Source organism: Macrobrachium rosenbergii, chromosome 41, assembly GCF_040412425.1.
Source record: "Macrobrachium rosenbergii isolate ZJJX-2024 chromosome 41, ASM4041242v1, whole genome shotgun sequence".
In the NCBI taxonomy this organism is placed as follows: domain Eukaryota; kingdom Metazoa; phylum Arthropoda; class Malacostraca; order Decapoda; family Palaemonidae; genus Macrobrachium; species Macrobrachium rosenbergii.
Window position 1 is genome coordinate 37820032 of NC_089781.1, and position 27235 is coordinate 37847266.

The 27235-nt window shown below is 36.5% G+C and overlaps 1 protein-coding gene across 1 annotated transcript in view; it reads right to left on the reverse strand.

Annotated features, from left to right (window-relative positions):
* Nucleotides 1-27235, reverse strand: part of LOC136827094 (uncharacterized) — a 227369-nt gene that overhangs the window by 93025 nt on the left and 107109 nt on the right. The window contains exons 10-16 of the mRNA XM_067084850.1: nucleotides 16793-16918; nucleotides 7403-7593; nucleotides 7098-7327; nucleotides 5888-6097; nucleotides 5019-5141; nucleotides 3638-3699; nucleotides 3382-3450 (exon numbers count right to left, since the gene is read on the reverse strand). Of these exons, the coding sequence (XP_066940951.1) occupies nucleotides 3382-3450; nucleotides 3638-3699; nucleotides 5019-5141; nucleotides 5888-6097; nucleotides 7098-7327; nucleotides 7403-7593; nucleotides 16793-16918 (1011 nt within the window). The remainder of the gene's footprint in view (nucleotides 1-3381; nucleotides 3451-3637; nucleotides 3700-5018; nucleotides 5142-5887; nucleotides 6098-7097; nucleotides 7328-7402; nucleotides 7594-16792; nucleotides 16919-27235) is intronic.

The window sequence follows — 27235 nt, forward strand, 5'->3', positions numbered from 1 at the left end:
GTACTGCATTGGAATTTGGATGTGGTGCTAAAGTGGCTTACCTCCAAATCTTTTTGAGCCTTTGAGTTCCTGCTCTGTTAGGAATCTAACTGAAGAAAACTCTCTTTCTCTTGGCACTGGCCTCGGCAAAGAGAGTAAGTGAGATTCATGCTCTGGACAAAGAGTTGGTTTTTGTGCGGATAAGGCTGTAGTTTCTTCACCTTGGGTTTCCTAGCTAAGAACGAAAACCCTAGTAATCCATGGCCAAGGGAATTTCCATTCCTAGCCTATCCTCCTTGAGTGGAAGAGAGACAGAGAGACTTCTCTGTCCGGTCAGAGCATTGAAATTCTATCTGGACAGGACCAGAAGTGTAAGAGGAACTCATGATTTTTTATGGTGCTCAACTAAGAACCCCAAGAACCCTCTATCTAAAAATGGGATTGCTTTCCTTTTGAAAGAACTGATTCAGGAGGCACACAAGGAATTAAGGGATGTGGATTTCCCTTAGTTAAAGTGAGGCCTCATGAAATTAGGCTATTGCGACTTCTTTAGCCTTCAAGAAGAACATGGCTTTAAAGGACATTCTAAGTTCAACTTATTGGAGATGTTCGTCTGTTTTTGCCTCGCATTATCTGAGACAGATCCAAACCACATATGAAGACTGCAGTACGTTGGGCCCCTTTATTGCGTCTGACACGGTGATGGGCAAGGAAACCAGAGGCTCTAGATCCTCTCCTTAGTTTCCTTGGGTGCAGAAGTTTTTTTTTTGGTCGACTACTAGAGCCTAAGAGGTTAGATGGCCTAGTAGGTCTAATTTTAATAGGTTGGTGTGAGTTTTTATGGTTGGGTGATATGATGGTGGATGCTTTGAGTACTGCGCCTGAGCAGGGGCATTATATGCTTTGGTTGATTGTGTCAAGACGGCTGGGCCAACAGACCTTTCTCCATATAGCAACCTGCGTCTGAGCTACTAGGCCCCGCAGTTGCACTAAGGATAGCAGGTTACAGAGGCAGTAACCGAGAAAACAGCTTCCTTAGCAGGTAAGGATCCAAAGTTAAGACGTTTTTTCTTAGCCTGATGATCTCAGGTTTTTCCATTTAACACTTACAGCTGTCCATGCCCACCGCCTCAATGTGGCAATCAGCTATATGTAAACAACAGGTAAGTTCATGTATAAAAATGACATTTTTATAATAAAATAAGATTTTATATCGTACTTACCTGTTGTTTACATATAAAACATTCCCACCCACCTCCCGCAAGGGACAAGGGGACATAGAAAATATGATTAGTTGTTGATGGAAATGGATCCTCCCTCGGTAGAGACTAAAGCGGGTAGTCAAAACACCTGGTCATATAGAGGCAGGACCGTTAGTTTTGAATTGTATTCTGTCTGAATTACAGCTATATGTAAACAACAGGACTTCGATATAAAATCTTATTTTATTATAAGGGGTCATTTTGGCACTATGCAAATACTGTCATTTTGTATTACTAATAATAAACTATGGAGTCAAATCTTAGGGACCAGCTTCTGGACTTGACATTTACAAGATCCGATTCTTTTCATAACAAAGAGATGATAGGTTTTTTACTGGTACTTTTACTTTACAACCCCTGAAAGCAGTGATACCCTTTGCCTTTCTTACTGGTACTTTTACCAACAAGCTGAAAGCAGTGGGACACCATTCTTGGTAACCAAGACAGTGTCTCCTGTTAAAAGGTTTTTTGGTAAAGGCAAATATGTTCCTCTTGTATAACAAGTCTACACATAACTATATATATTAAAATAGCTAAAACTCTTAGAGTACTTAGTAAAACTTGTCTTGCTGCCACCATTTCTTCTAATAATACTAGACAATTACCTACCTAATTCTGTCTTCACACCAGAACTGTCTGCATTAAATATAGAGCAGTTAAGATTTTAAAAATACCTCAATAGAAATTTTTCAATTTCCTCTAGAAGTGCCTTACAAATTTGATTCACAACTGTTATTTTGAAAGTTATCTTTGTCTTGACAAATCAAGTAATAACTGTAAATTGTATAAAGCCAGTAAAAATGTGTTCAATTCTCCTAGACAAATACTGATGTTTTTCTCTTTTGTTAGTCAATCAAATCTGTTTTTTATTAACACCAAATAGAAAAATTAGTTGAACCATTCCTGCATTTGTGATTGTTCAACACCTCTAAATTCCACACCATCTTAATTGATGGCAGGTTTTACTGAATACTATTCTATTTACAAGTTCCTAAAATAGACTTATTCAGCATCATTTCTTGATTTTTTGTCTATCTTGTCAGTTTTCTTTAATGTGAATTCTGCTGGTTATAAACGTATATTTGGCTTGGTAACTTTCACTGACATGATGCAAAAATTATAACTATTGTTTGTGGACTTTGTTTTATATCTGTTATTAATCTAATTTCTGATGGTAGTTAGTGTGATGTGCCTCAACTGTCTATCTTTTTATTGTAATGGCTTCTTTTGCAGACATTTCTTCAGAAAGGGAGAGGGGATAATTTACATCCTCCAGAGCATTACTTATGTTGTGTTAAAGAAGGTAAGATAAGGTTAATTTCTTTAAGAATGTTTCAATTTTAATACTCCCATTAGAAAGTTCATGGCTTTATCTTTTATTTTGATACATATATAAATGTCTTACTATTGGAAAGAATGCCTCAGCAACAAAATGGCTACCCCAGTAGTATAAAGGTTTTACAACCAACAACATATTCATTTAGCAATGGGTCAGAATCAAAGCCCATCATAACTAGGGAAGCATCAGCAATTACAGTCATGGAACAAGAGGAATGAATGGTTTTTCCTTTTATTCTTCCATACTGAGAACCTCACTTCCTATGTAGTTTGAAATGCACTGTCACAAAAAGAAAAGAAAATATTTAAAGCTGGAACAGAGAACAATTTGTGGTATTAATCATTCACTGAGAACTTATATGTTTAGCTATACAATCTTTTTTATATTATGAGAATACAACAGTTGAGCTAATGCCAAGAACATCCATTGGGTTCTTTTATCATAAAAATTTTTTGAACATTTTTAAAGCAGACTATATTTTACTTTTGTATTACATTGCATTATATTAAAAGTTCTCAAGTGTACAAGAGTCATCAGTTAGCTCTCAATCTCTGATGGACAAAAACCACTGTCAAGGTAAATCCAAGAACACTGCATCAGGCCTTTGTTAACTGATTTTTCATATACTGAAGCACTTGATTTAGTCCATCTTTTCCTGCTGAAAATTTCAGATAAAATCTTCAAGACTTATTAAGGCTCCACACTGTTTCAATTGCAGTTTTGCTTTCAGAATGCACTCCAGCCCTCCAGAACTCCCTTGTGCAGAACTATTTTGATTGTTCCATCATTTTCAGTCCATACACTGTTTTGTGTTTTCTTTGCTTTGGAAAATTTACTGTCTAATTCTTCTACTTCTTCAATTTCTTCATTCTGTGGGAGGTGTACTCAAGCTGTTTCACATGCTATCACATGCAGGTTTCCCTGTACTTTCATCACACTGCTTATAGCTACTTTTTGCCTAGTTTATACCATCCTGAGATTTTACCTCCTCGATCCTCAGTATCACCTGTATAGGCTCTTTTCAGGGAGACATTATCATCAACTTCCATTCCAACACTTTCATAGCTTCACTATTTTCACTAACTGTATGAATATCTAGGGTACTTTCCAACTCTGACTCTGCTTAAAAGATTCTTTCTGGAAAATTAAAATAAAATACTTAAGTTTTATGGTGATCTTATTTCATGTACATACACTTCTAATTAGAGAAACTAAGGGAATACAGTACAGTTATGTTATTTTTATTAAACAGTTTAACAAAACCAGTGAGTTCAACTCTCATTAAATCTCATACAGGTGGTCCAAAGGGTTTACTGTTAGCAGGTATACTTCAATGCAATAGATCTTCTTATTAAAATACAACTCCTTAAAAACTGATAAACTGAAGATTCTACTAAAATTTCTTCAAGGAGTTTGCTTCCATGATATTCACTGTTGGTTGAAAACTGGACAACTTCAGATAATTGAAAAAAACAGAATAAATATTCTTTCATACAACCCATAACCTATAATTTAGCCCATTTCATGTTGATCAAAATTCCCTAAAAACTTTGTTTTCCCCTAAAAATCAGTAGTTAATGGGTAGCTAACAAGTAGTTCTGCACATGTGTCCACTGGTCAAAAGTATCCAACAGCCAACTGGGTTATCAATATTTCTGCCTATATTCATTGTAATTCTGAGTTCTGGACAACAATTTGCCAATTTTGTGAAGATTCTCCGTGTGATATCCAATGCAAAGGGCATGACCTTGAATCTGAAACCTTTCCTTCCTTATCCAAAACCCTAGAAAGAGGAAAGGGAATGGTTTTTGATGAGGAAGGAAATGGTTAATGACATGTTACTGTCTCTTTCAGATCAATATAGGCATTCCAAATCCCAGGTTTGAAATGAGTGACAGTTTTTGGACGATTTCATCCAGAAATTGCACACGATTTTCAGGCCTTGAGGTGCTACTAAAAAGCATCCAGTGCGACCAATATGCAATAATTACTCGATTTACACACCTGTTCCCATTTTCTTCTTGCCCAAGCCTGCTTACGACCACAACAAACAAAAAAAAGACTTACAAACCGCAAATGAGAGCACTTAAAACCTTCTGCCACCACCACTAACTTGTCAACACTCCACATCACCGTTTGTTCCATTTTCTCCATCTTCCATTTTATATCTTATGGCATCACAACAACAACCACTGCGCCATTCCAAACATAATGAGAGGACTTGCTTTACAAACATCCAATAAAATTAAATATGTGTACTTTGTCTTTTTTTTCTTTGTATACAGTAACGACTATTTATCTACTTTCATTTAATGAAAATAACAAATAATGATTTAGTTTATAAAACTGACAGATAATCACATTTATCTCTTCTCCCTCCCCTCCAACCTCTTCTTATTCTAGTCCCTTCTAATCTCCATTATTCTCCAATTCTTTACCCTCTATGTAATTTCTAATTTTCCCTGAAACTCCTGCTTTAGTCAATACATCAGCTCTTTGACACTTTCCTTTTATCCATCTCACCTCCTTTATTTCTCCAAGTTCTATTGTTTCTCTTATTGCTGCAATATCAATTTTTAATCTCATACTAATTACTCCTGTACTTGATTTAATTGCAGTGATTAGTGTTTTACTATTAGTTTTAACCAATGCTTCCAATTTTCTCTCTCCTACTATCTCTTCCCATAAATGTTTTAAATACAGGTATACCAATCCTTCTATGGCCTCCCTACACTCAGAGCTTTTGCTACTCTTCTGGATTTTCTGGTTTCCACCATATGGGACTTCTCCCCTTACCATCTGTCAAGGGTATCACATAACCCAGTTGTGTATGACCATCTTCAATATTCCCAAATAAAGCATCTGCATAGGCTTCCCAATAAATCTTTTCTTCCTTTAACTCACTTTATCACTGCCACCATAATGTTCTTAGTTTTTTCTCACTTTTTAATCAGCTTTTTTATATCTTGAGTTGTTCCTTCTTTAAAAGCTTTACTTAATTCACTAACACCATATGATATTTCTGGCATGGTATGTACCCAATTCAACTGTCCCACCACTGATCTATACTCTGTTAACTCCTTTTGCCCTAACACTCTATTGCCTGTAAATCTTCTAACTTCTGATTCTCTTACAGATTTTATATACTGCTACTGATTCTATTTTTCTTTTGCTCTACCATTACTCCTATATACTTGAGACTTTTACTTTCTTGTTCTCCTGCTTGCAATTTCCCTTTCCAATTGTTTCCTTTAAAAATCCTTCAGTTCCCCATAACAAAAATCATCTAAATGTGTACATAAAATACCATTCAATTTACTGTCTTTCCTCCAAAAGAATATATTAGGTTCTAATCTTCTACTTTCACCTTTAAGCTCCTCCACCACTTTTACCACCTTACAATACCATGCCTTTGCTGCATGCTTGAGCCTATAAACAGTTTTCTTTAATTTCCATAATCCACTCCATCCATCTTCACTAGGTGGTTTTAAATATACCTCTCTTTGTATTTCATCACCTTGTAAATATGCAGTTTTAAATCTAATGTATAGCAAGTCCAATCTTTCAGTTTAATTATTGTCAAACAAAATTTTAAAATTTCAGCATTGCATGTAGGAACATCTTATTCCCATTCAGCCATTTCTTCTTCAAAACCTCTAGCTACCAATCTTGCTTTACATATCCCTTCTACCCCCTTTTACCTTTTCAGTTACTATCCATCTTGTAGATACAGCTTTTTGTCAAACATCATTTACCTCCTCATATACATCATTTTCTCTTCCACTCTGTAGTTCTTTTTCTTCAGCTCTGTAGTTCTTTTTCTTCAGCTTCAATTACGCTTTTATTTTCAAATCCAAGTAAAACTTCTTCACCTTCAATTTTTTTACATGGCTATAATCTCTCAAGTTAATCCATCCCTTGTCACCTGACTGTGAGTCTTGTACATTGTACAAATCTGCCCCAAAATTTGCTTGACCTCTTTTCATGTAAGACTTAATATAGTCCATTCTTCTACATGTCCTGTATTTTTGTTTATAGCTCTAACTCTATTTCCTGTTTTGAATTTGGGTATCTCTTCTACTAACACACTTTCCCCTTCATCTTCACTGTTTCCACCGCCAAATCCTCTCTATAGCCTCTTCTCTATCTTCATTCCTTCTCCAGCCCATTATCATCTCTTTTCCTTCCTGCCCATCTATATTCCCTTCCTTTGATGCACAAGATTCATCCTTCACAGTACAGTATGTTTTTATCTATTTTAAGTATCTTTTCTTTTTCTGATGGCAGGCTTTGAATCCTAGTAACATGTATTCTAGCTACTTCTCTTAGAGAATCCCCATGTTTAACCACTACCATTTTACCTGATACTCCCACTACCTGAGCAGGTCCTCTCCATTTTCATTTTCTTCTTCTTCGTTTAACGTGCTTTTTCCCATTTTTCATATGGGGTAAGCACGATGCCTCTTTTGAAGGACTTTGATTTAGAGGCCATAGCCTCCATTTTCATTTTCTCTTACAGAATACCTGATCTCCTACTACTGCTTCTTCAAATTTATGTTCTCTGACGTTTCTGTTTAAAGCAATTCTTATTTTATTACAAGACTCATTTTTGATAAACACTTCTCTGGCTGTATGCACTTCATTCAGTGTATCCTTTACTATACTTTCTTCCATAACTTTCTCTCTTCTGGCAGGACTTGAACTCTGTTCTCCCAATAAATTTGGCACAGAAAGGTTTTTCCAAATACTAATTGGTTAGGATAAACCACCATTATTCATTAAACAGTTCCTGGCACTCACTACCCATCTTATTGCTACTGACCAAACCACTTCCTCATCATCTTTAGCTTTCTTTATGTCTACCATCTTCTCAGATATTCCATTGCTCCATGGAGATTCAGATGCTGTGGCCATCACTTTAATCCATCTTTCTGCCATCCTCCTTACTTTTTCATTTTGAAATTCTTCCCCACTGTCTGATAATATTTTAGGTGCTCCAAATATTGCAAACCACTCATCAAAAAATGTCTCTATAATAGTTTCTGGTTTTTTGTCCTTTATCCAAAAAGCCTGCCAATACCTCATTGCCGTATCGACCATTACCAAGAACTTTCTCTCTTCTATTTCTTCCACATCCATTGTGGTAGGCTAAGTCAGCTATCTGAGATTTGGCCCATAGAGGCAACAAACTCCTTGGTGGTTACATTGAATTGGACCTTGCCAAATACTGGGTTAGTGGAAATAAATAATAGTTATATTTCCAACACCTGCTTCTTAGTAACTGCAAAATTCTTAATCTCTGCCTTCACAAGACTAAAACAGAAAAGAGGTTGCCTCAATGGCTTTTGCTGCCATACTAGCAGGGAGGATGACCATCTCCTTTGGCAGTTGCTAAATGCCTGCCGAAGAAGGGACCAAAGCACCATTCCTAAGGGAAAAAGCAGCTCTATCCAGAAAAATTCCACTTATTCCACTTCAACCTTTGTTTTCCCTTCATTGATGAGGTATCTGACATCTGGTGAAAGGATACACATTGAGGCATCAGGGGCGGGTATTAGCATCACTGACCCTCCTGGCCAGGGGGTTACAGTCCAAACTGGTCATAATATTAGAACCAGTCAAAACTATGAAAATAGAGATCATACCACCGTGAGTCTTCTGACTCTTAAAAGAATCTAGGCGACAAACTTAATTTCTCTTTAGCCTTGGGTTTTTTATTACCTTGATCCCAGGACTTTAATTTTTTAATCCTTTCACAGGTGGCTTTTGAAGACTTTCTATCCTCTTTTTGGAGGGCTTTAAAAAGTTTTGGACATAACCTCAAACTTGTGTTTAAAGCTCTAATGAATTCCCACCAGAAATCCTCAACAATATCTAGTAGTGGTGCTCAGTATTAAGAGCTTCCCCAATACTAAGCATTTCTTGTTCAGAAACTCTTAACAAGCCTCAGACAGAATTTCCTTATCAGAGACCACCATCTTAGGCAAACTGGACCTGGACAGACACATTGTCATTGCCAGGAAAGGTAAGGGAGTCTCATGAAGAACCATAATCCCTGGAAAGGACAGAAACTTCAAGGGGAAAAAAGGTGGGCCCTACTGGGATTCCTTCTCAATGTCAGGTTATTGCATAGGATCCTCCTCAACATCATGTTACTGCATGCGGGTGCCTATTCAATCATGGGATCCCCGTCATACAAAAACAAAGTCAGTGCCCCTGGGTCTTACAGATTCAGGAGAGAAAAGTTCAGTGGCAACATCCACTTCGTGTCAAATATTGGGCAACCTATCCCAATGTATGACTCTTGATCTCCATCAGAGAAGTCATACATGATGATCTCCAGTATCTTGGCTTACTGGCCAGGGCATGCAATCTGCTTGGAAACAGGGGGGGGTATACTCTTGGCCAGAGATCTGCCAGGAAGGTGTACTCTACTCCCTCTGAAACCTTGAATTAAATAGCTTGTCTTAATCAAACCTTTCCTTCATATTTCCCTGCCAGGAGCATGTTGCTTATTTTCCTCATGTCCAACAACTATCTGAACTCACCTTTATACCAGCAAGGCTATGTTTATGGCAGACGGTTATGTACTGTCCTACCACAAACAGCGAGTATTCTGTTCCCAGTGAGGAAAGCAACTTTTGTGTCTGGCATATTAGCAGCTCTGTACTGTAGTAAGGAATGACAAAATATATATATATCTATAAGACGAGTGGAACAAGCACCAGTATGAAACGGACTGACACTATTGTTGTTGTAAGTACATGGCTGTGACAACTACGTAAGGGAAACTCAGTGGGTGACATTCTTTTAATGATAACATGATTACTGTATTGATGTCACCCCTTTAAATCAGGATTAAACTAGAGGTCCTAATACCAGGTTCAACTAATTTAATATATTAACAGATAAAGGAGAGCAATCTATATCCTGCCTGCAAAAAAAAAAAAAAACCATGAATATCATAAGAAATGGGCTATACACATGTGACCTTGCCATCTGATTATGCAACCAATTCAATGGTTGATATGTATGACTGAGGTATTACAATAAAAATACAGCCTCAGACTGCTCTGGTATTCTATTAACCCTTTAACGCCGACTGGACGTATTTTATGTCGACAAAAATTGTCTGTCGGGTGCCAAGTGGACGTAAAATACGTCGACTACAAAAAGTTTTTTAAATATTCGCAGAAAAATACTTATAGGCCTCGTTCACGGATCACGCTTTTGTTTTGTTTACAAGTGTGACCCAGCTGCGCATGTGCGAATTTCTTTCTTATCCCAAAAGAAAGCATCAGCTAACTCTGCTGAAAATCTCAGAAATTCTTTAGTCACTTTGTCGTAATTTTTGCACCATTTTCTATTAGCCTTTACATAAAGTTTTATATATGAAAATGTGCGCAAATTCATGTAGAATACAACGAAAAATAACTCATGGTTGAAGCTTTTATAAATTTTGACATATTTTCATATAAATCATGATGTGCCAAAATTTCAACCTTCGGTCAACTTTGACTCGACCGAAATGGTCGAAAAATGCAATTGTAAGCTAAAACTCTTACATTCTAGTAATAGTCAATCATTTACCTTCATTTTGCAACCAATTGGAAGTCTCTAGCACAATATTTCGATTTATGGTGAATTTTTGAAAAAACTTTTTCCTTAAGTCCGCGCGCGCTAACTCTGCTGAAAATCTCAGAAATTCTTTAGTCATTTTGTCGTAATTTTTGCACCATTTTCTATTAGCCGTTACATAAAGTTTTATGTATGAAAATGTGCACAATTTCATGTAGAATACAACAAAAAATAAATCATCGTTGTAGCTTTTATCAGTTTTGAAATATTTTCATATAAATCACAGTAAATGCCAAAATTTCAACCTTCGGTCAACTCTGACTCAACCAAAATGGTAGAAAATTGCAATTTTAAGCTAAAACTCTTACATTCTAGTAACATTCAATCATTTATCTTCATTTTGCAACAAACAAGAAGTCTCTAGCACAATATTTCAACTTATGGTGAATTTTTGAAAAAAACTTTCTCCTTACGTCCGCACGCGCTAACTGTTGAAAATCTCAGAAATTCTTTAGTTACATTGTTGTAATTTTGAACCATTTTCTATTAGCCGTTACATAAAGTTTTATATATGAAAATGTGTGCAATTTCATGTAGAATACAGCAAAAAATAACTCATGGTTGTAGCTTTTATCAGTTTTGAAATATTTTCATATAAATTACAATAAGTGCCAAAATTTCAACCTTCTGTCAACTTTGACTCGACCGAAATGGTTGAAAAATGCAATTGTAAGCTAAAACTCTTACATTCTAGTAATATTCAATCATTTACCTTCATTTTGCAACAAACGGAAAGTCTCTAGCACAATATTTCGATTTATGGTGAATTTTTTAAAAAAACTTTTCCTTACGTCCGCACCGCTAACCTGCTGATCAGCGTGCTAACTGCTAAAGAACATCTCAAAAATTCTTTAGTCACTGTGTCGAAATTTTTGCACCGTTCTCTATTGGCCATTACATAAAGTGTTATATATCAAAATGTGCGCAATTTCATGTAGAATACAATAAAAAATAACTCAGGGTTGTAGCTTTAACAGTTTTGAAATATTTTCATATAAATCATGATAAATAGAAAAAATTCGACCTTCAGTCAACTTTAACTCAACTGAAATAATCGAAAACTACAATTGTAAGCTAAAACTCTTACATTCTAGTAATATCCAATCATTTACCTTCATTTTGCAACAAACAGGAAGTCTCTAGCATAATATTTCGATTTATGGTGAATTTTTGAAAAAAAACTTTTTTTTACGTCTGCACGTTACGAATTCATGCATCGTTTTGTGATAATATTTTCTCTGTGTTGCTTTGATCGTTTTACAATTTGTTATATACCAAAATCATCGCAATTTAGGGTACAATACAACGAAAAAAATAACTCATTTGCTTCAACCGCTTTGCTCACAGCGATTTGTATACAATTATATATGAAATTTTTTTGCGCTGTCATATATTCCAATATTTATATATGATAACAATATTTTTTTTTTCATTTCTGATGGTTGCATACTAAACAAAAATGAACTCTTAATCCTAAAAACTAAGCGTCCTGTGATTTTTGAAAAACTTTCTTTCCGCTTCAGCGCTAACTCTCAAACCCGCCGGCATACGGGAGACATTTTTGTAAATAAACGCTCGGAGTTTAAGGGTTAAAAACAAAACAATCTGCAAAATGTTAACCATTTTCAAAATAAATCGACCATCCACACAAGTGCAAACAATAGTAACAAACCTTAAACAGTATGCATTACTGTAAGCCAATTGTTCTTCGAAGGTGAAACAATTTACCAAAACGGTAAAATGAATGCAAATATCAAAGTCAATTTTTCATAACAAAAAACAACATATTTTTAAATTATTCTGAGGCATCTAGTTAATAATCTTGCTAAATCTCTTGTACATTCTTCTCAAAGAATAACTGATTCCTGAAGTACCCCTTTCATACCAATTATCATAGTTTACACTATCTAAGCTCATACAAGGCAAAAGGAGGTACAACATAACATTGTACTTGTTACGGTGAGTACAACAATTGGACAGAGAGCACATCATATCTGCTTATGAGCAAGGTGAGGACTTCATCGAATCAGCTTGGGTTTTAAATATTGCAGTACTCACACCACAGCTTACTCAATTATTCGAAAATTCCAATGCACAAGAGAAAGGGTTGTCCCAAACCCAGCTAGGGGAGGACCAAGAAAACTGGATGACAAATGTGTGGATTTCTCAGTACTTTTAATTGAAGGTAACCCAACCATAACTATTCGTGAGATGCGGTCAACATTTTATGATATGTGGCCACAGTAAACCGCAAGTCTCTGCCTCGACGATACAGAGATGTTTAGACGGACAGCTTATCACACTCAAAGCCTGTAATGATGTACCAGACTCAAGAAATTCCCCTGCAGCTAAGGACTCTAATGTTCAATATGCCTAGTGGATGTACACTGAAGGACTGCAGCACCATAGAGTATACATAGACGAAACAGGCCTCAATCTGTATACTCAACATCATTATGGACGGGCACCTATTGGGCAAAGAGTGCACCGTATGGTAGGGAATCAAAGAGGACAAAACATCACTGTTATTGCTGCCGTGTCCAACTTTGTGGGGCTGGTTTACTATGAAATAATCCATGCATCTGTTAAGAGAGAAGTCATCTATGATTTCATGACATCTCTTTCAATAATACTAGGAGATGAGAGAGTAGTAGTACTTTTGGACAATGGCCCTTGTCACAGAAATGTTGTGCTTTATTCCATCAACCTTCAAGTAAAGTATTTTCTCCAAATCGCCTTTCCTAAATCCCATTGAAAATTGCTTTCCGGTCTTTAAAAATCATATGAAGCAAAGACTCAATATGATTCAAGGTGAAGTGTCCGGTTGACGAGGTGCTGCTGCTGCCAACATGTCTATGGGCAGTTGTAGGATATCCCTCATGGAAAAGGAAATTACTCATTCCATTGAAGTAATCAGCTGGGATATAACTGCTAATAATTACACGCATTCAAATGGGTATCTGCCCAAATGTATTCTGAAGATATCTTTAACTGAATAATCAAGAAAAAAATTTATTTTTTGATACTTTGATATCCTTTAATATGTTTGTCAAATGTACATTTGTATGTTGAAGTTTACTGTACACAGTAGATTATACATAATGTATTATTATGTACATTACTGCTTATTTTGACATATTTAAGTTTGTTAATGACAATTTTTTCTCAAGTCTCGTACTGTAAATAAATGTTGTACGTGATCTTTTCTGCTTATGACTCAATTTTTCAATGGATTTGGCGGCGATGTGTGTGTTTGATTTAGAATCCTAAAGTTATGATTATTCGTCTTCTTACTTGAGATTTTACTGGATATCCTTGAAATGTTTAACCCTTAAACGCCGACTGGACGTATCGTACGTCGACTAAAATTGTCTGTCGGGTGCCAAGTGGACGTACGGTACGTTGACTACAAAAAGTTTTTTTAAATACAGTATTCGCGGAAAAATAGTTATAGGCCTAGTTTGCAAAAGATTTTAAATCACGCGCCTTGAGGGATGCTGGGAGTTCATGGATCGTGCTGTTGTTTTCTTTACAAGTGTTAATGAGGCAGCTAATCAAATTTCTTTCTTTCTCGCACTACAAAGCATCAGCGACGATCTCAGAAATTCTTTAGTCACTCTGTCGTAATTTTTGCACCATTTTATATATCAGCCGTTACATAAAGTTTTATATATGAAAATGTGTGCAATTTCATGTAGAATACAACAAACAACAATCCATGGTTGTAGCTTTTATAAGTTTTGAAATCTTTTTATATAAATCACGATAGTGCAAAATTTCAACCTTCTGGTCAACTTTGACTGACGATCAAATGGTTGAAAACGCAATTGTAAGCTAAAACTTTTACATTCTAGTAATATTCAATCATTTACCTTCATTTTGCAACAAATTGGAAGTCTCTAGCACAATATTTCGATTTATGGTGAATTTTTGAAAAAAACTTTTTCCTTAAGTCCGCGTGGTAACTCTGCCGAAAATCTCAGAAATTCACGAATCACTTTGTCGTAATTTTTTCACCACTTTATATCAGCCATTACATAAAGTTTTATGTATGAAAATGTGTGCAATTTCATGTAAAATACAACAAAAAACAATCCATGGTTGTAGCTTTTATCAGTTTTGAAATATTTTCATATAAATCACGATAAGTGCCAAAATTTCAACCTTCGGTCAACTTTGACTCGACCGAAATGGTAATAAAATGCAATTGTAAGCTAAAACTCTTACATTCTAGTAACATTCAATCATTTACCTTCATTTTGCAACAAGGGAAGTCTCTAGCACAATATTTCGATTTATGGTGAATTTTTGAAAAATCTTTTCCTTACCTCCACGTATGTAACTCTGCTGAAAATCTCAGAATTTCTTTAGTCACCTTGTCGTAATTTTTCGTGACCGTTTTTATTAGGCGTTACATAAAGTGTCATACATGAAAATGTGCAATTTCATGTAAAATACAACAAAAATAACTCATGGTTGTAGCTTTATCAGTTTTGAAATATTTTCATATAAATCATGATAAATGCCAAAATTTAAACCTGAAACGGTCAACTTTGACTCGACCGAAATGGTCGAAAAATGCAATTGTAAGCTACAACTCTTACATTGTAATAACTTTCAATCATTTACCTTCATTTTGCAACAAACGGGAAGTCTCTAGCACAATATTTAGATTTATGGTGAATTCTTGAAAAAACTTTTTCCTTCTCTCCGCGCGCAGTAACTCTGCTGAAAATCTCAGAATTTCTTTAGTCACCTTGTTGCAATTTTCACACCGTTTTATATTAGGCCTTACATAAAGTGTTATACATGAAAATGTGCACAATATCATGTAGAATACAACAAAAAATAACTCATGGTTGTAGCTTTTATCAGTTTTGAAATATTTTCATATAAATCACGATAAATAGAAAAAATTCAACCTTCGGTCAACTTTAACTCAACCGAAATGGTTGAAAACTGCAATTGTAAGCTAAAACACTTACAGTCTAATAATGTTCAATCAAGTACCTTTATTTTGCAACAAACGGGAAGTCTCTAGCACAATATTTCGATTTACGGTGACTTTTAGAAAAAACTTTTTTACATCCGCTCGTTAAAAATCATGCATCATTTTGTGATGATATTTTCTCTGTGTTGCTTTGATCGTTTTACAATTTGTTATATACCAAAATCATCGCAATTTAGTGTACAATACAATGAAAAAAAAATAACTCATTAGCTTTAACCGTTTTGCTCACCGCGCGATTTGTATACAATTATATATGAAATTTTTTTTTTTGCGCTGTCATATATTCCAATATTTATATATGATAATGATATTTTTCTTCATTTCTGATGGTTGCATACTAAACTTCAGGCAATGACAAAAAAAAGAGCCAAAAATGAACTCTTAATCTTAAAAACTAAGCGTGCTGTGAGTTTTTGAAAAAAACTTTTTTTCCGCTTCGGCGCTAACTCCTGAACGCCGCTGGCATACGAAAGACACTTTTGTAAATAGAGGCTCGGCGTTTAAGGGTTAATAAAGGTACATACATACATACATACGTGTGCTACATTGGTCAGAGGTACTGCAATGGTCTATGCGCCGTTTCAGACTATCGTAACAAATTAATCTCGACCGAAATTCTCCCATTTCTAAGGCATTTGGAGAAAAACTTAGTCTCTAACTCTACAAGAAATATAACCCTTGTTTAAAGTTTTGTTAAATGTTTGCCAATACAGTACTGAAAGTATGTTTCAATGTTTTGCATGTCTCCAGTTACGCAAAACTGTCTTAGAGTATCACAGATTATCTAAAGATTTTGGTTGTTATTCAGTCTTTTATGACTAAATTCAGGTGTACACTAGTTTTGAGCACATGACTCTCAGCTTACTAAAAATGTTTTAACAGTTATGAAATCTGTTGTTAAGATATGAGCGTTGTTATGATGTTATGACCTTTGGTTGAAGTGTTTAGACATTTGTTTCATTTACGACCAGATTGTACCGTTTCATTTGAAAAAAGGTGTATATTTCCAAGAAAGTACTAAACTTTTATTGACAGGTTGGTTATCATCTTCATATTTGGGTAAAACTACTATTCCTTGGATGCTGTTTGTTATGTCCTGTTTTGTAATTCTACTGTTTCACACCAAACCCATTACATTTATGTGGCAGGAAAGAAGTCCCAGTACATGTTACATGTGCCCCTAGTTCAACAGGTCCTCTAGTGGCAAACTGGATCAGTTGTTGTGTCTGTAGACTTGTTCACACCTCAAAGTGCTTTCTCCCTGATTTTTTTTCTTATTTTCTTTCTAATCTAAAAATATTTGCACTCTTCATTTAGTGTATCTATTTATCTTCTATCAATCAGTGCCTTTGTGTAGGTGCTTTCAATGGTGAAATCCACTTTTTCAGATATTTCTATCCTATTAGTGAAATTCTCACTAAGAAACTGCAGCCTACGAGCTACATTCCTTACCTGATCTAGTTCTTTACTTCCTCACTAAATTCTTGAAATAATTCAGGTTAAAAGATAATAATTCTTTTACACACATTAAAACAAAATTCATAAGGAATTTATCCTATTTACCTTTTCCTCTGCTTGCCTTTCTTTTCTGTTCTCACGCTTTCTTCTCTGATGAAGCCAAGTAGGTTTGTAAGCTTTCACATTGGCACCAACAAAATATTTTGTATTTTTAAACACCTGGACATTTATCTGTTGAAAAACAATAGGAGATGAAAATAAATTGCCATTTTCGGAGAAAAAGATAATTACACCCTCAAAAAAAGTTAATTATTCTCATATGAGAATTTTATTTACTGCAAGGAAATGAGTTACAGATATGGAACAAAATCATGTCTTGCTACTGTACTTAAGCAGGACACTGACAGTATGCATACTAGAAAATGCATAAACAACTGAATATATACATAAGTTCACAAAAAATCTACAACTGTAATTCTCTTCTAGATCAAATTGCCTTTAAAGTGGTTCCCATATGTTTCCAAAATTAACTGACCTAATGGTAGGGAAGCCTTCCTCAAACTAAGAATTCCTCCTTGATAATTTAGTCTTCATACTATACACTGTTCTTTACCTAAACTGACAAAAACAGCAATGGTACAAACATACTACACATTGTCCTTTACCTAAACCGACGAAAACAGCAATGGTAAAAACAAAGAACATCAAATAAATGAAACCATTCAAGAACACATAAATTTGGAGATATAAAGGCATGATCAATATTTCTACTTCAACTCTAGATGAGGACAACTGAGTGATCTGTTGTATTATCAAACCTCTACATGGTACTGAGGTAAGCAGGAAAAAAAATACTGAACTAAATAACATGAAAGAAGATATGAGACAAAACAAGAAGTAAGTTTTACACTTTAAATTAACTAAATTAACCATACATCATTCCAGGCACATTATCTATACATATTGATGCTCGGTGGAAATCCACGCCAATGATCCTTACAATATGCCTGCAAAGGGGCCTGCCGATCTAAGCCTACCTGCAGTGTACCATACAGCTGAAAATGCCTTTCTAACAGCAAAAACTCTCACAGAAAAAATTGCCAAAACCTGTGAAAAATTGAGGAAGCACATAACAAATTTCACAGACCTGGGACGTGATCAACGGACTACAGGAATCATTCGACAGTCTTAAGACTGTGGAAACAAATAACAATCTTTCAAGGATCTGGGATGCAATCAAAGGAGTGCAGGAATCATTAGACAATCTCACAGCAAGCCACCAGACTCCTTTGAGTGAGCCATCCATTATTTCCTCGCCTCCCAACAACATGAGAGAAGTCAGGATGCGAAGTGAAGTCGAGATGGACATACCCTCCCAAGAGGGAACTGCCCTCTCTCCCTTGGATGAAGTGCCCATATCACCTATACACCTATTGGAGGGGACCAATGGACCCCAACCTCTTCTCCCTCCCCAGTGCCTCTGGTGGAAGATAGATCTTCAGTGGTGACCACCAGCCTCGTGAGTCTTCAGACCCTATCTTTCCCCTCCAACCCCTGTCGTGATGAGATATGAATGATCATGAGGGGGATTGGCGGCTGGCAGACACAAGCCTGTAGAAAAAGAAAAGAACCTCTCGACTGCCCGCTGGACCGAAGCCCAACATTCGTGAATCACCTCGCCTGAAACCTGAGAAGAGATGTCACATTGTGATTCACAATTTGCTCTCATCAGTGAAGCTAGACGTCATAGTAGAGAGAGTAAAGTTTCTCATGGGCCCGACCCTCTTATCTCCCACGAACTTGGGCTCCGACCCTCTTATCTCCCACGAACTCTCATGCAAAATTAAACATAAAGTGGCCTATAGGATTGCCTTCCTATTTCAACACCTTGATGTTCTTAAAGGCAAGAATTTCGGTCCTAATGTAAGTCTCAAGATGTAACCTAATCTGGGACCAACACCCCACAGGGGAACTTACTGACACCCAAAGTAGGGGTTCAGGCGCAGGCTTGCCTTTTACTACAAGTGCCAGCCAACCTCCCAAGGCGAGTGATTGCCCACCCATGCTGGCCAATCCCCATTCACCCAAATGATCATCTCATACATTACCCATCGTCGTGAGTTGCCATGGATACATTAGATATAATCTCTTGGGATATTTTTGGCCTCAGGCGGAACATTCCTCCCCTAAACATGTTCTGCAAAAACTTCAAAGGCATTGCATTACAAGAAATGCTCCTCTGGCCTCATGATATTGCCATCTGCAATTCAGTGCATGAAGACTTCAGAGATTTCTCAACATCATCAATGCAAGTTACAGATCACATCGTAGTCGGCAACATCATCAATGCAAGTTACAGATCACATCGTAGTCGGTCACCCGAAAGGGGGCCTTTCTTTCCAGTGGCACAAATCGTTAGACAATATGGTGAATGTGATGACCTATAGGAGTGATAGATTGCTGGGGCTTCAAGTGACAGTAAGGGACTCTAAGATCCTAATAATTAATGTTTATATGCCCTAGGAAAAGAACAATAATTTTGATCAATACTGCATGATCATAGGTGAGTTACACAGCATTATTCATGATTCTAAAGCAGATCATATTTGTATAATTGGGGACCTTATTTCTCACCCCGCAAAACAATTTTATAACGAACTTACTCGCTTCTGTCAAAATCTTGCTCTCCAAATTAGCGCTGTAATACTCCTCCCTCCCTCCTCCTATGCCTATGTTCAAAATAGAACGGACACAATTACAACCTCCTGGCTGGACCACTGCATCGCGTCCCCACAACTTCATGATTCTATTGTGACCTGCAACATTCGCCAGCACAATCGTGCAATGGGCTATGATCACATTCCTTACAGGTGTCATTCAGTATCCCATCCTCATAAATGTGAACCCCCAACTGATCCCCACCTGCTGTTAGCTGGGATTTTAAAACCAGCAGAAAACCAGATCCTTTAGGGAAACCAAGGAAACCAGGCTATAGTCAATAGTTCAACCAGCAGACACCTTACTGTGCACTAACCCAAAATGTAGAAATGACTACCACAGGAGAGATCTGAAAGAATTCTATTTGAATATAACTTCTGCTATGTTTGCCTCCAACAGGGATACCTTCAGATATCGTCAAGGCACCTCTCGTAATATACTTGGATGGAATGACTTGGTTAAAGATCTATATACACATTCACGAGAAATGTTTTTACTGTGGAGGCAAAACGGTAGCCTGAGGGAAGGACATTTTGCACTGCTAATGAGGCAGGTGAGAGCGCAGTTCAAACTTGCCCTTAAGCACTGCAGACTGAATGAAAAGCAGTGTCTAGAAAATTCGAATCTGGCGATTACCCTCGTCTTTGGAAAGACATTCAATCCCTAAATCCCAAAACTAAAAAGCTATCTCAGCCAGATAAACAGCAAAGTAGACTAATAAGAGGGTTCTTTCCTGTATAGTTTATATCCTTAAGTGTTTTTAATAAGCTTTGAATAGGTAGTGGCCTAGAATAGGTTAAGCAAGAACCCTGTAAGAAATCCCCTATTCCTAACTTAATGTAGATTATGTTGAAGCATTAACCTAAGCCATATAAAACAGTAGCTTTGTTAATTAACCCTTAAACGCCAAGCCTCTATTTACAAAAGTGTCTGCCATATGCTGACGGGGTTTGAGAGTTAGCGCCGAAGTGGAAAGAAAGTTTTTTCAAAAATCACAGCACGCTTAGTTTTTAAGATTAAGAGTTCATTTTTGCTCCTTTTTTCTCATTGCCTGAAGTTTAGTATGCAACCATCAGAAATAAAAAAATATCATTATCATATATAAATATTGGAATATATGACATCGCAAAAAAAATTTCATATATAATTGTATACAAATCGCGCTGTGAGCAAAACGGTTAAAGCCAATGAGTTATATTTTTTTCGTTGTATCGTACACTAAATTGCGATGATTTTGGTATATAACAAATTGTAAAACGATCAAAGCAACACAGAGAAAATATCACAAAATGATGCATGAGTTCGTAACGCAATGGACGTAAAAAAGTTTTTTCAAAAATTCACCCTAAATTGAAATATTGTGCTAGAGACTTCCGTTTATTGCCAAATGAAGGTAAATGATTGAATATTACTAGAATGTAAGGGTTTTAGCTTACAATGGCATTTTTCGACCATTTCGGTCGAGTCAAAGTTGACTGAAGCTTGAAATTTTGGCAGTTATCATGATTTATATGAAAATATTTCAAAACTGATAAAAGCTACAACCATGAGTTATTTTTTTGTATTCTACATGAAATTGCACACATTTTCATATATAATACTTTATGTAACGGCTAATATAAAACGGTGCACAAATTACGACAAAGTGACTAAAGAAATTCTGAGATTTTCAGCACAGTTAGCGCGCGCGGACGTAAGGAAAAGGTTTTGTTCAAAAATTCACCATAAATCAAAATATTGTGCTAGAGACTTCTTGTTTGTTGCAAAATGAAGGTAAATGATTGAATATTACTAGAATGTAAGAGTTTTAGCTTATTAATTGCATTTTTTCGACCATTTCGGTCGAGTCAAAGTTGACCAAAGGTTGAAATTTTGGCACTTACCATGATTTATATGAAGATATTTCAAAACTGATGAAAGCTACAACCATGAGTTATTTTTTGTTGTATTCTACATGAAATTGTGCACATATTCATATATAGAATGTTATGTAATGGCTAATATAAAATGGTGCAAGAATTACGACAAAGTGACTAAAGAATTTCTGAGATTTTCAGCAGAGTTGGCACGCCGGACGTAAGGAAAAAAGTTTTTTCAAAAATTCACCATAAGTTGAAATATTGTGCTAGAGACTTCTCGTTTGTTGCAAAATGAAGGTAAATGATTGAATATTACTAGAATGTAAGAGTTTTAGCTTGCAATTGCATTTTTCGACCATTTCGGTTGAGTCAAAGTTGACCAAAGGTTGAAATTTTGGCACTTATGATTTATATGAAAATATGTCAAAATTGTTAAAAGCTACAACTATGTGTTATTTTTTGTTGTATTCTACATGAAATTGCACACATTTTCATATATAAAACTTATGTAACAGCTAATACAAAACAGTGCAAAAATTATGACAAAGTGACTAAAGAATTTCTGAGATTGTAAGAGCCTGACGCCGCCTCTTCCAAACACGTGTATGTTCGTGTGTTCGTCATCCATCAGAGTGGCGAGACATTAAATCTTCACAAACAGAAACATACATACAGTTTGATACAGAAGATTCGTTGGAACATTATGAGTACATGATTAGAATGTTGCATGGCAATGCAAGTAGTGGTGATTGTACATACATCAAGACAACAATGGTTAGGAGAAACAGACGGAAATATTGTATGGTTGAAATCGCGTTCCTTTAGAGAAAGAAAACGAGACGCTCTTGTTTTCTTGTCCACTCCAATGGACGACGAACACACGAACACACACGTGTTTGGAAGAGATGGCGCCAGGCTCTTACAAGATTTTCAGCAGAGTTAGAGCGGACGTAAGTAAAAGTTTTTTTTCAAAAATTCACCATAAATCGAAATATTGTGCTAGAGACTTCTCGTTTGTTGCAAAATGAAGGTAAATGATTGAATATTACTAGAAAGTAAGAGTTTTAGCTTACAATTGCATTTTTCGACCATGTCAGTCGAGTCAAAGTTGACTGAAGGTTGAAATTTTGGCAGTTATCGTGATTTATATGAAAATATGTCAAAATTGATAAAAGCTACAACCATGAGTTATTTTTTGTTGTATTCTACATGAAATTGCACACATTGTCATATATAAACTTTATGTAAAGGCTAATGAAAATAGTGCAAAAATTACAACAAAGTGACTAAAGAATTTCTGAGATTTTCAGTAGTTAACTGATGCTTTCCTTTGGGATAAGAAAGAAATTACAAGATGCGCAGCTGGGTCACACTTGTACACAAAACAACAGCGTGATCCATGAACTCCCAGCATCCTCAAGGCGCGATTTAAAATTTTTCGCAAACGAGGCCTATAAGTATTTTTCCGCTAATATTTAAAAAACTTTTGTAGTCGATATATTTTACGACTTGGCACCCGACAGACAACTTTTGTCAACGTAAAATACGCCCAGTCGGTTAAAGGGTTAACCACTTTTCTAGCAGAATTTGACATTGAAACAACCCGGTACAGCTCCACTGAAGATATGGGAAAGCGCCCTCCTATCTTTCAAGTACATAACATTCTCCATCACATGTTATAGTGCTTATCACTACATCACAATACCTGGCCATGAGACCAACTAAAAGAGAATTCTTTGATATCAGTTTTGCCACCATGGACCTCTGGTAGACCATGAAAGGGTAACTCCTCGAGGACTCAACAGCAACAAACAAAAAATAGATTTTTCCTATGTCAAAACCTGTTAATTTAGCAAGTGAACCGTTTCAGTTAAGACCATTGTCATGATATGGGTACTGTTGGTAGGTGATTATCAAGTACTGCATGAAATCTTTTAAAGAAGTACTGTGCTATACTGTACTTTAAAATAAAACAGTAAACATAGTCAACAAATTTAAATAATAGACAGCCTGGTAAATGCAAGTCGATGAAATTCACCAAGCTTACTGCACATGTATGATCAACCACTACCTTGGGCTAGTCCATCATAAATGAACTCATGGCCAATCTTGTTTTTTATATTTTCTATTGTATATACAGTACTGTGTGAGACAGTAAACTTCATAGAAAAAGATGCCAAAACTCAGTTTTCCATAATGTTACTGAACTCTAGTAAGCAGTGCATCTAAAATTAGAACAAATGTCCTGTTGGCAAGCCAGGGATGATTGTGCTCCATACTATGATAGACAGATGATCATTGTTTTAGCATAGTTTATTGAGGCAGTTGGAACCTAAGTCAAAATTTGTTAAAGTATAGCATATGCAAGCTCTTAAAGCTGGTAAAACATATGAACAAAGAGGAAAACATTGCATGTAGTACTACTGTATAGTATATCCTGCACTCAGTAAACTTTTTTTTCAAAATCCAATTATGTATCAAGTAAAACATTCATTCCTATTATGCAGGTTGCATAGAAGGAACACAATGCTTTTGAATGAGCTAGTGTACTTCTCATGCAATTGCTAGTGTCAGTGGTCCTTCAGAAGAAGGAAGCATTTGTTTATGAAGGTCCATCTGCTCATGCCACAAGCTGCCTAGTGGCAACGTAACTTAGGAAATTGTTGTTTTTCAATGTTATTTTTATTAACAACAGTTTTGTGTGTACCCGCTACAGTACATTCTGGTAGTGCCTATAGGCTACCTAGCCTAGCCTATGGTGCTCGGTCTACCATCAGTAATAAGGCTGCATTGGTCGATTGGTCGTAGGCCAGATTTTTTGATACAGTATGCATTTAAAAATTTAAAAAGTGCATCTAATACGGTAAGTTATTTAACTCTGAACTTATGTAATTGCAATTTGTGTAATGTTTTGTATAAAAGGCAAGGTTGGGGTAATGACTGGTGGTCAGGAAGGATCAATCCATTTTCAGTTGTTTCTTATGGGAGAAATTGATTTGGAATTTGACTAAATTGAATCCAGACACTTCTCCTGGAACGGATTAGCCTCTTTAGGACCAGGGGCTCTACTGTATTATTATTGTTATTATTATTATTATTATTATTATTATTATTATTACATTTCTACATTTCTTGTTATTATTATTTTCCTTTTTTATTATTACTGTGATTAATATCATTGTAGAGTTCTACTATTTTCAGTTTTCGATTTAGCCTTCTGACCTGACTTCTGTAACCAACTAAGGTCCCTAGCTGGAAATAATGGTCTGCAATCTGTATTTTTAATTGTTACCATTTTTAATATTTTTTTACTATTATTCTCCATATAATTACTGTCATTACCATTACAGGCAGTCCCTGGTTATTGGCGGACTCGGTTATCAGCGATCCGGTTTGACAGCACTTGTCTAGCAAACCAAAATCGCAACAGTAATCAGGTATTGGTGCCGATACATACCTAACAGAGGTGCTAATCTCTGGTTATCGGCGCCGATAAGCACCGATTTTTGGTTATCTGCTATTTTTGCTTATCGTCATGCTGTCAGAACAGAATCCCTGCCGATAACCGGGGACTGCCAGTATTGTGAATTCTATTTTTTCTACTTCTTCAGAAACTGCGTGGATATTGCCGATTATTATTTTTATCATGTTATCTTACGGATCTAGATTGTGTGTACTGTATTTGTACATTCCATGTATATGGCCCCGAGCTGAAATAAAGGACATTATTACTATTATTACAGTATTATTGAAAAGGATGGCTGTATTTTGCAAATTTATCTTATACCGGATTTTTTAATTTTCCTTACAATTCGCTATTCAGGATCAGTGATATTGGTCAGCAACTGGCCAATATTCATATCGGAAAAGGACAGTGTGAGATGAGGGAAGTGTTTTTATTGAATTATTCATTAAAAAATCCGTAAATTTCTTCATGGTCTCGTTCAGTGGTTTGGATTCTCTTTTTTTATTTCAGGTTGTGGTGCCATCGACATGTTTCGACCAGCTCAATGATCATCCTCTGAATGTGGTTGAGGATCTGGATAAACGAGGAGCTCAGGTTGGTATTAATAGGAGGGTCTTGATCAGTGCTGAAATATGATTTGGGTCATCTCGGGTGGAGCCTATTCTTACATGTTGATGTTCGGGGCTCGTCTTGTGCGCAAGCGGCATTGTAGGGCTGGGGAGAGTTTTGATCCTCAGATGCGGAATTTTGACTCACTCGCTCGCTTTGGGGGTTGTTCAGTGCAGGTCTTCTGGTGGCCATGGGGAGGAGAAAGGTTTCCTGCGTAATGTTGAGGGTTGGTTTTTCCTTCCCAATGTGCAATGCTTCCAGGAGACGCAGGCAGCGGTGGTCCATAGCTCAGTCAATTATTTCTGTGTTAGAGATTGTCTTTTCTTGTGATTCTCTGGCTATGGGCAGTCCTGGCATGGTTAAAGATGGCTCCCTCTTAAGCAAGGCAGGAAATCCTCCTGGAGAAACACATTGTGGTCATACCAATGTATGAGCAAAGGCATCCTCGGACGGGGCATAAGTATCAGTAGACCACGCTGGTTTTCTTCAAGGGGTCCTGCTGAGGGGCGGCTGAATTGTTAAGCATCACCAGGCTGCTCGTCTTTTTGCTTTTGTAGTAAATGACCAGATGAATATTCTTATTGGGGTCAGTGGGACAGACATTATCCTCGATGATGTTCTTGAGGGCACATTCATCTTTATATTTTTGGTGGAATTATACTTTATAGAAGAGCTCTATGCATTCAGGGACATTAAAGCAGGTTCCTGCCGGTACCATTTATCGATGTTCGCCTTGATAGACTCTTCTGTATTTCCGTTTGATGTCCATTGTTGACGATGGTCTGGGCTATATGCTCCATTTCTTCTTGTGTCACTCCAGGAGGAGCAGTGAGAGAGGGCCCTCCAGACATAGGCGGTAATGGTGGAGCGCTTATACTTCTCAGGGGACTCGCCGCACCGCTCATACATGCCCAGGTTTTTCGGCTTCATGTAGACCTTTGCAGAGAATAAGGCCTCCCTCTGCTCAACAAGGATGTCACGGAATGGGAGGCAGCGGTCTTGGCTGTGTTCGATGGTGAAACTGAGGCAGCTGTGGTTTGTGAAAGCATGCCTCAGATTCTCGACTTCTTGTGAATTGGCGCTGACACAGGTGTCGGTGATGTAGCGCACGCACATCCTAGGCTGGTCGATGTTTCGAAGACCCTTTGTTCCACAGTGCCCATATAGAAATTGGTCCCCAGACACCATTATATTTTTCTACTGGTTTAGCATTATTTCACTCTTTGTTTCATGGCTGTGCAGCCTAACATTTGAATACAAGCACAAGGACACCCTGGACTTTTCCAGAAACAGCAAAATATGCCTTCACACCAACCCCAGCCATACATCTTAATTGCCCTAGTGATTTTATAATCCCTTCCCAAAGGCTTGTTCTTTACAGATTTTATGAGTACAATGGTTTCTGTGGTTTCTGAAGGCTGCCCTAGGTTTAGGATTGAATCTCATATTTCTGTTTTCTTAAGAAACAGTAAGAAGAATGTATAGTTGCTTCACCGTAAGTGGTGAACCCTCTCCAGGTAAATGAAAAAAAGTTCAAATTCAAGACCTGATGCCATTCAGCTTATTTTTTATAATTTACTATTATTTGTTGTATTCCTCAAACTTTACTGTTCTGAGAAGTCATGCATTCTAATTTTTGTTCATCTATCCTGCCAGTGTTCCTGAGTTATTATTTTCACTGTACTAGTTATCATTATTGATAATGTTCAACATTGATAGGTCAACCAAACATCTTATTATTCCTGACAAACTTCAGCATCTTTCATATAACAATTGTATAGTTTGGAGTGCTCCAGTCAAAGCCTGTAAGTCATTTTACCTAGGTACTGATGCCAATCAGGTTGTTATTTTTTAAAATTTATTATTTGGTTGCCTTACTTGTATTATTCTAAAAGG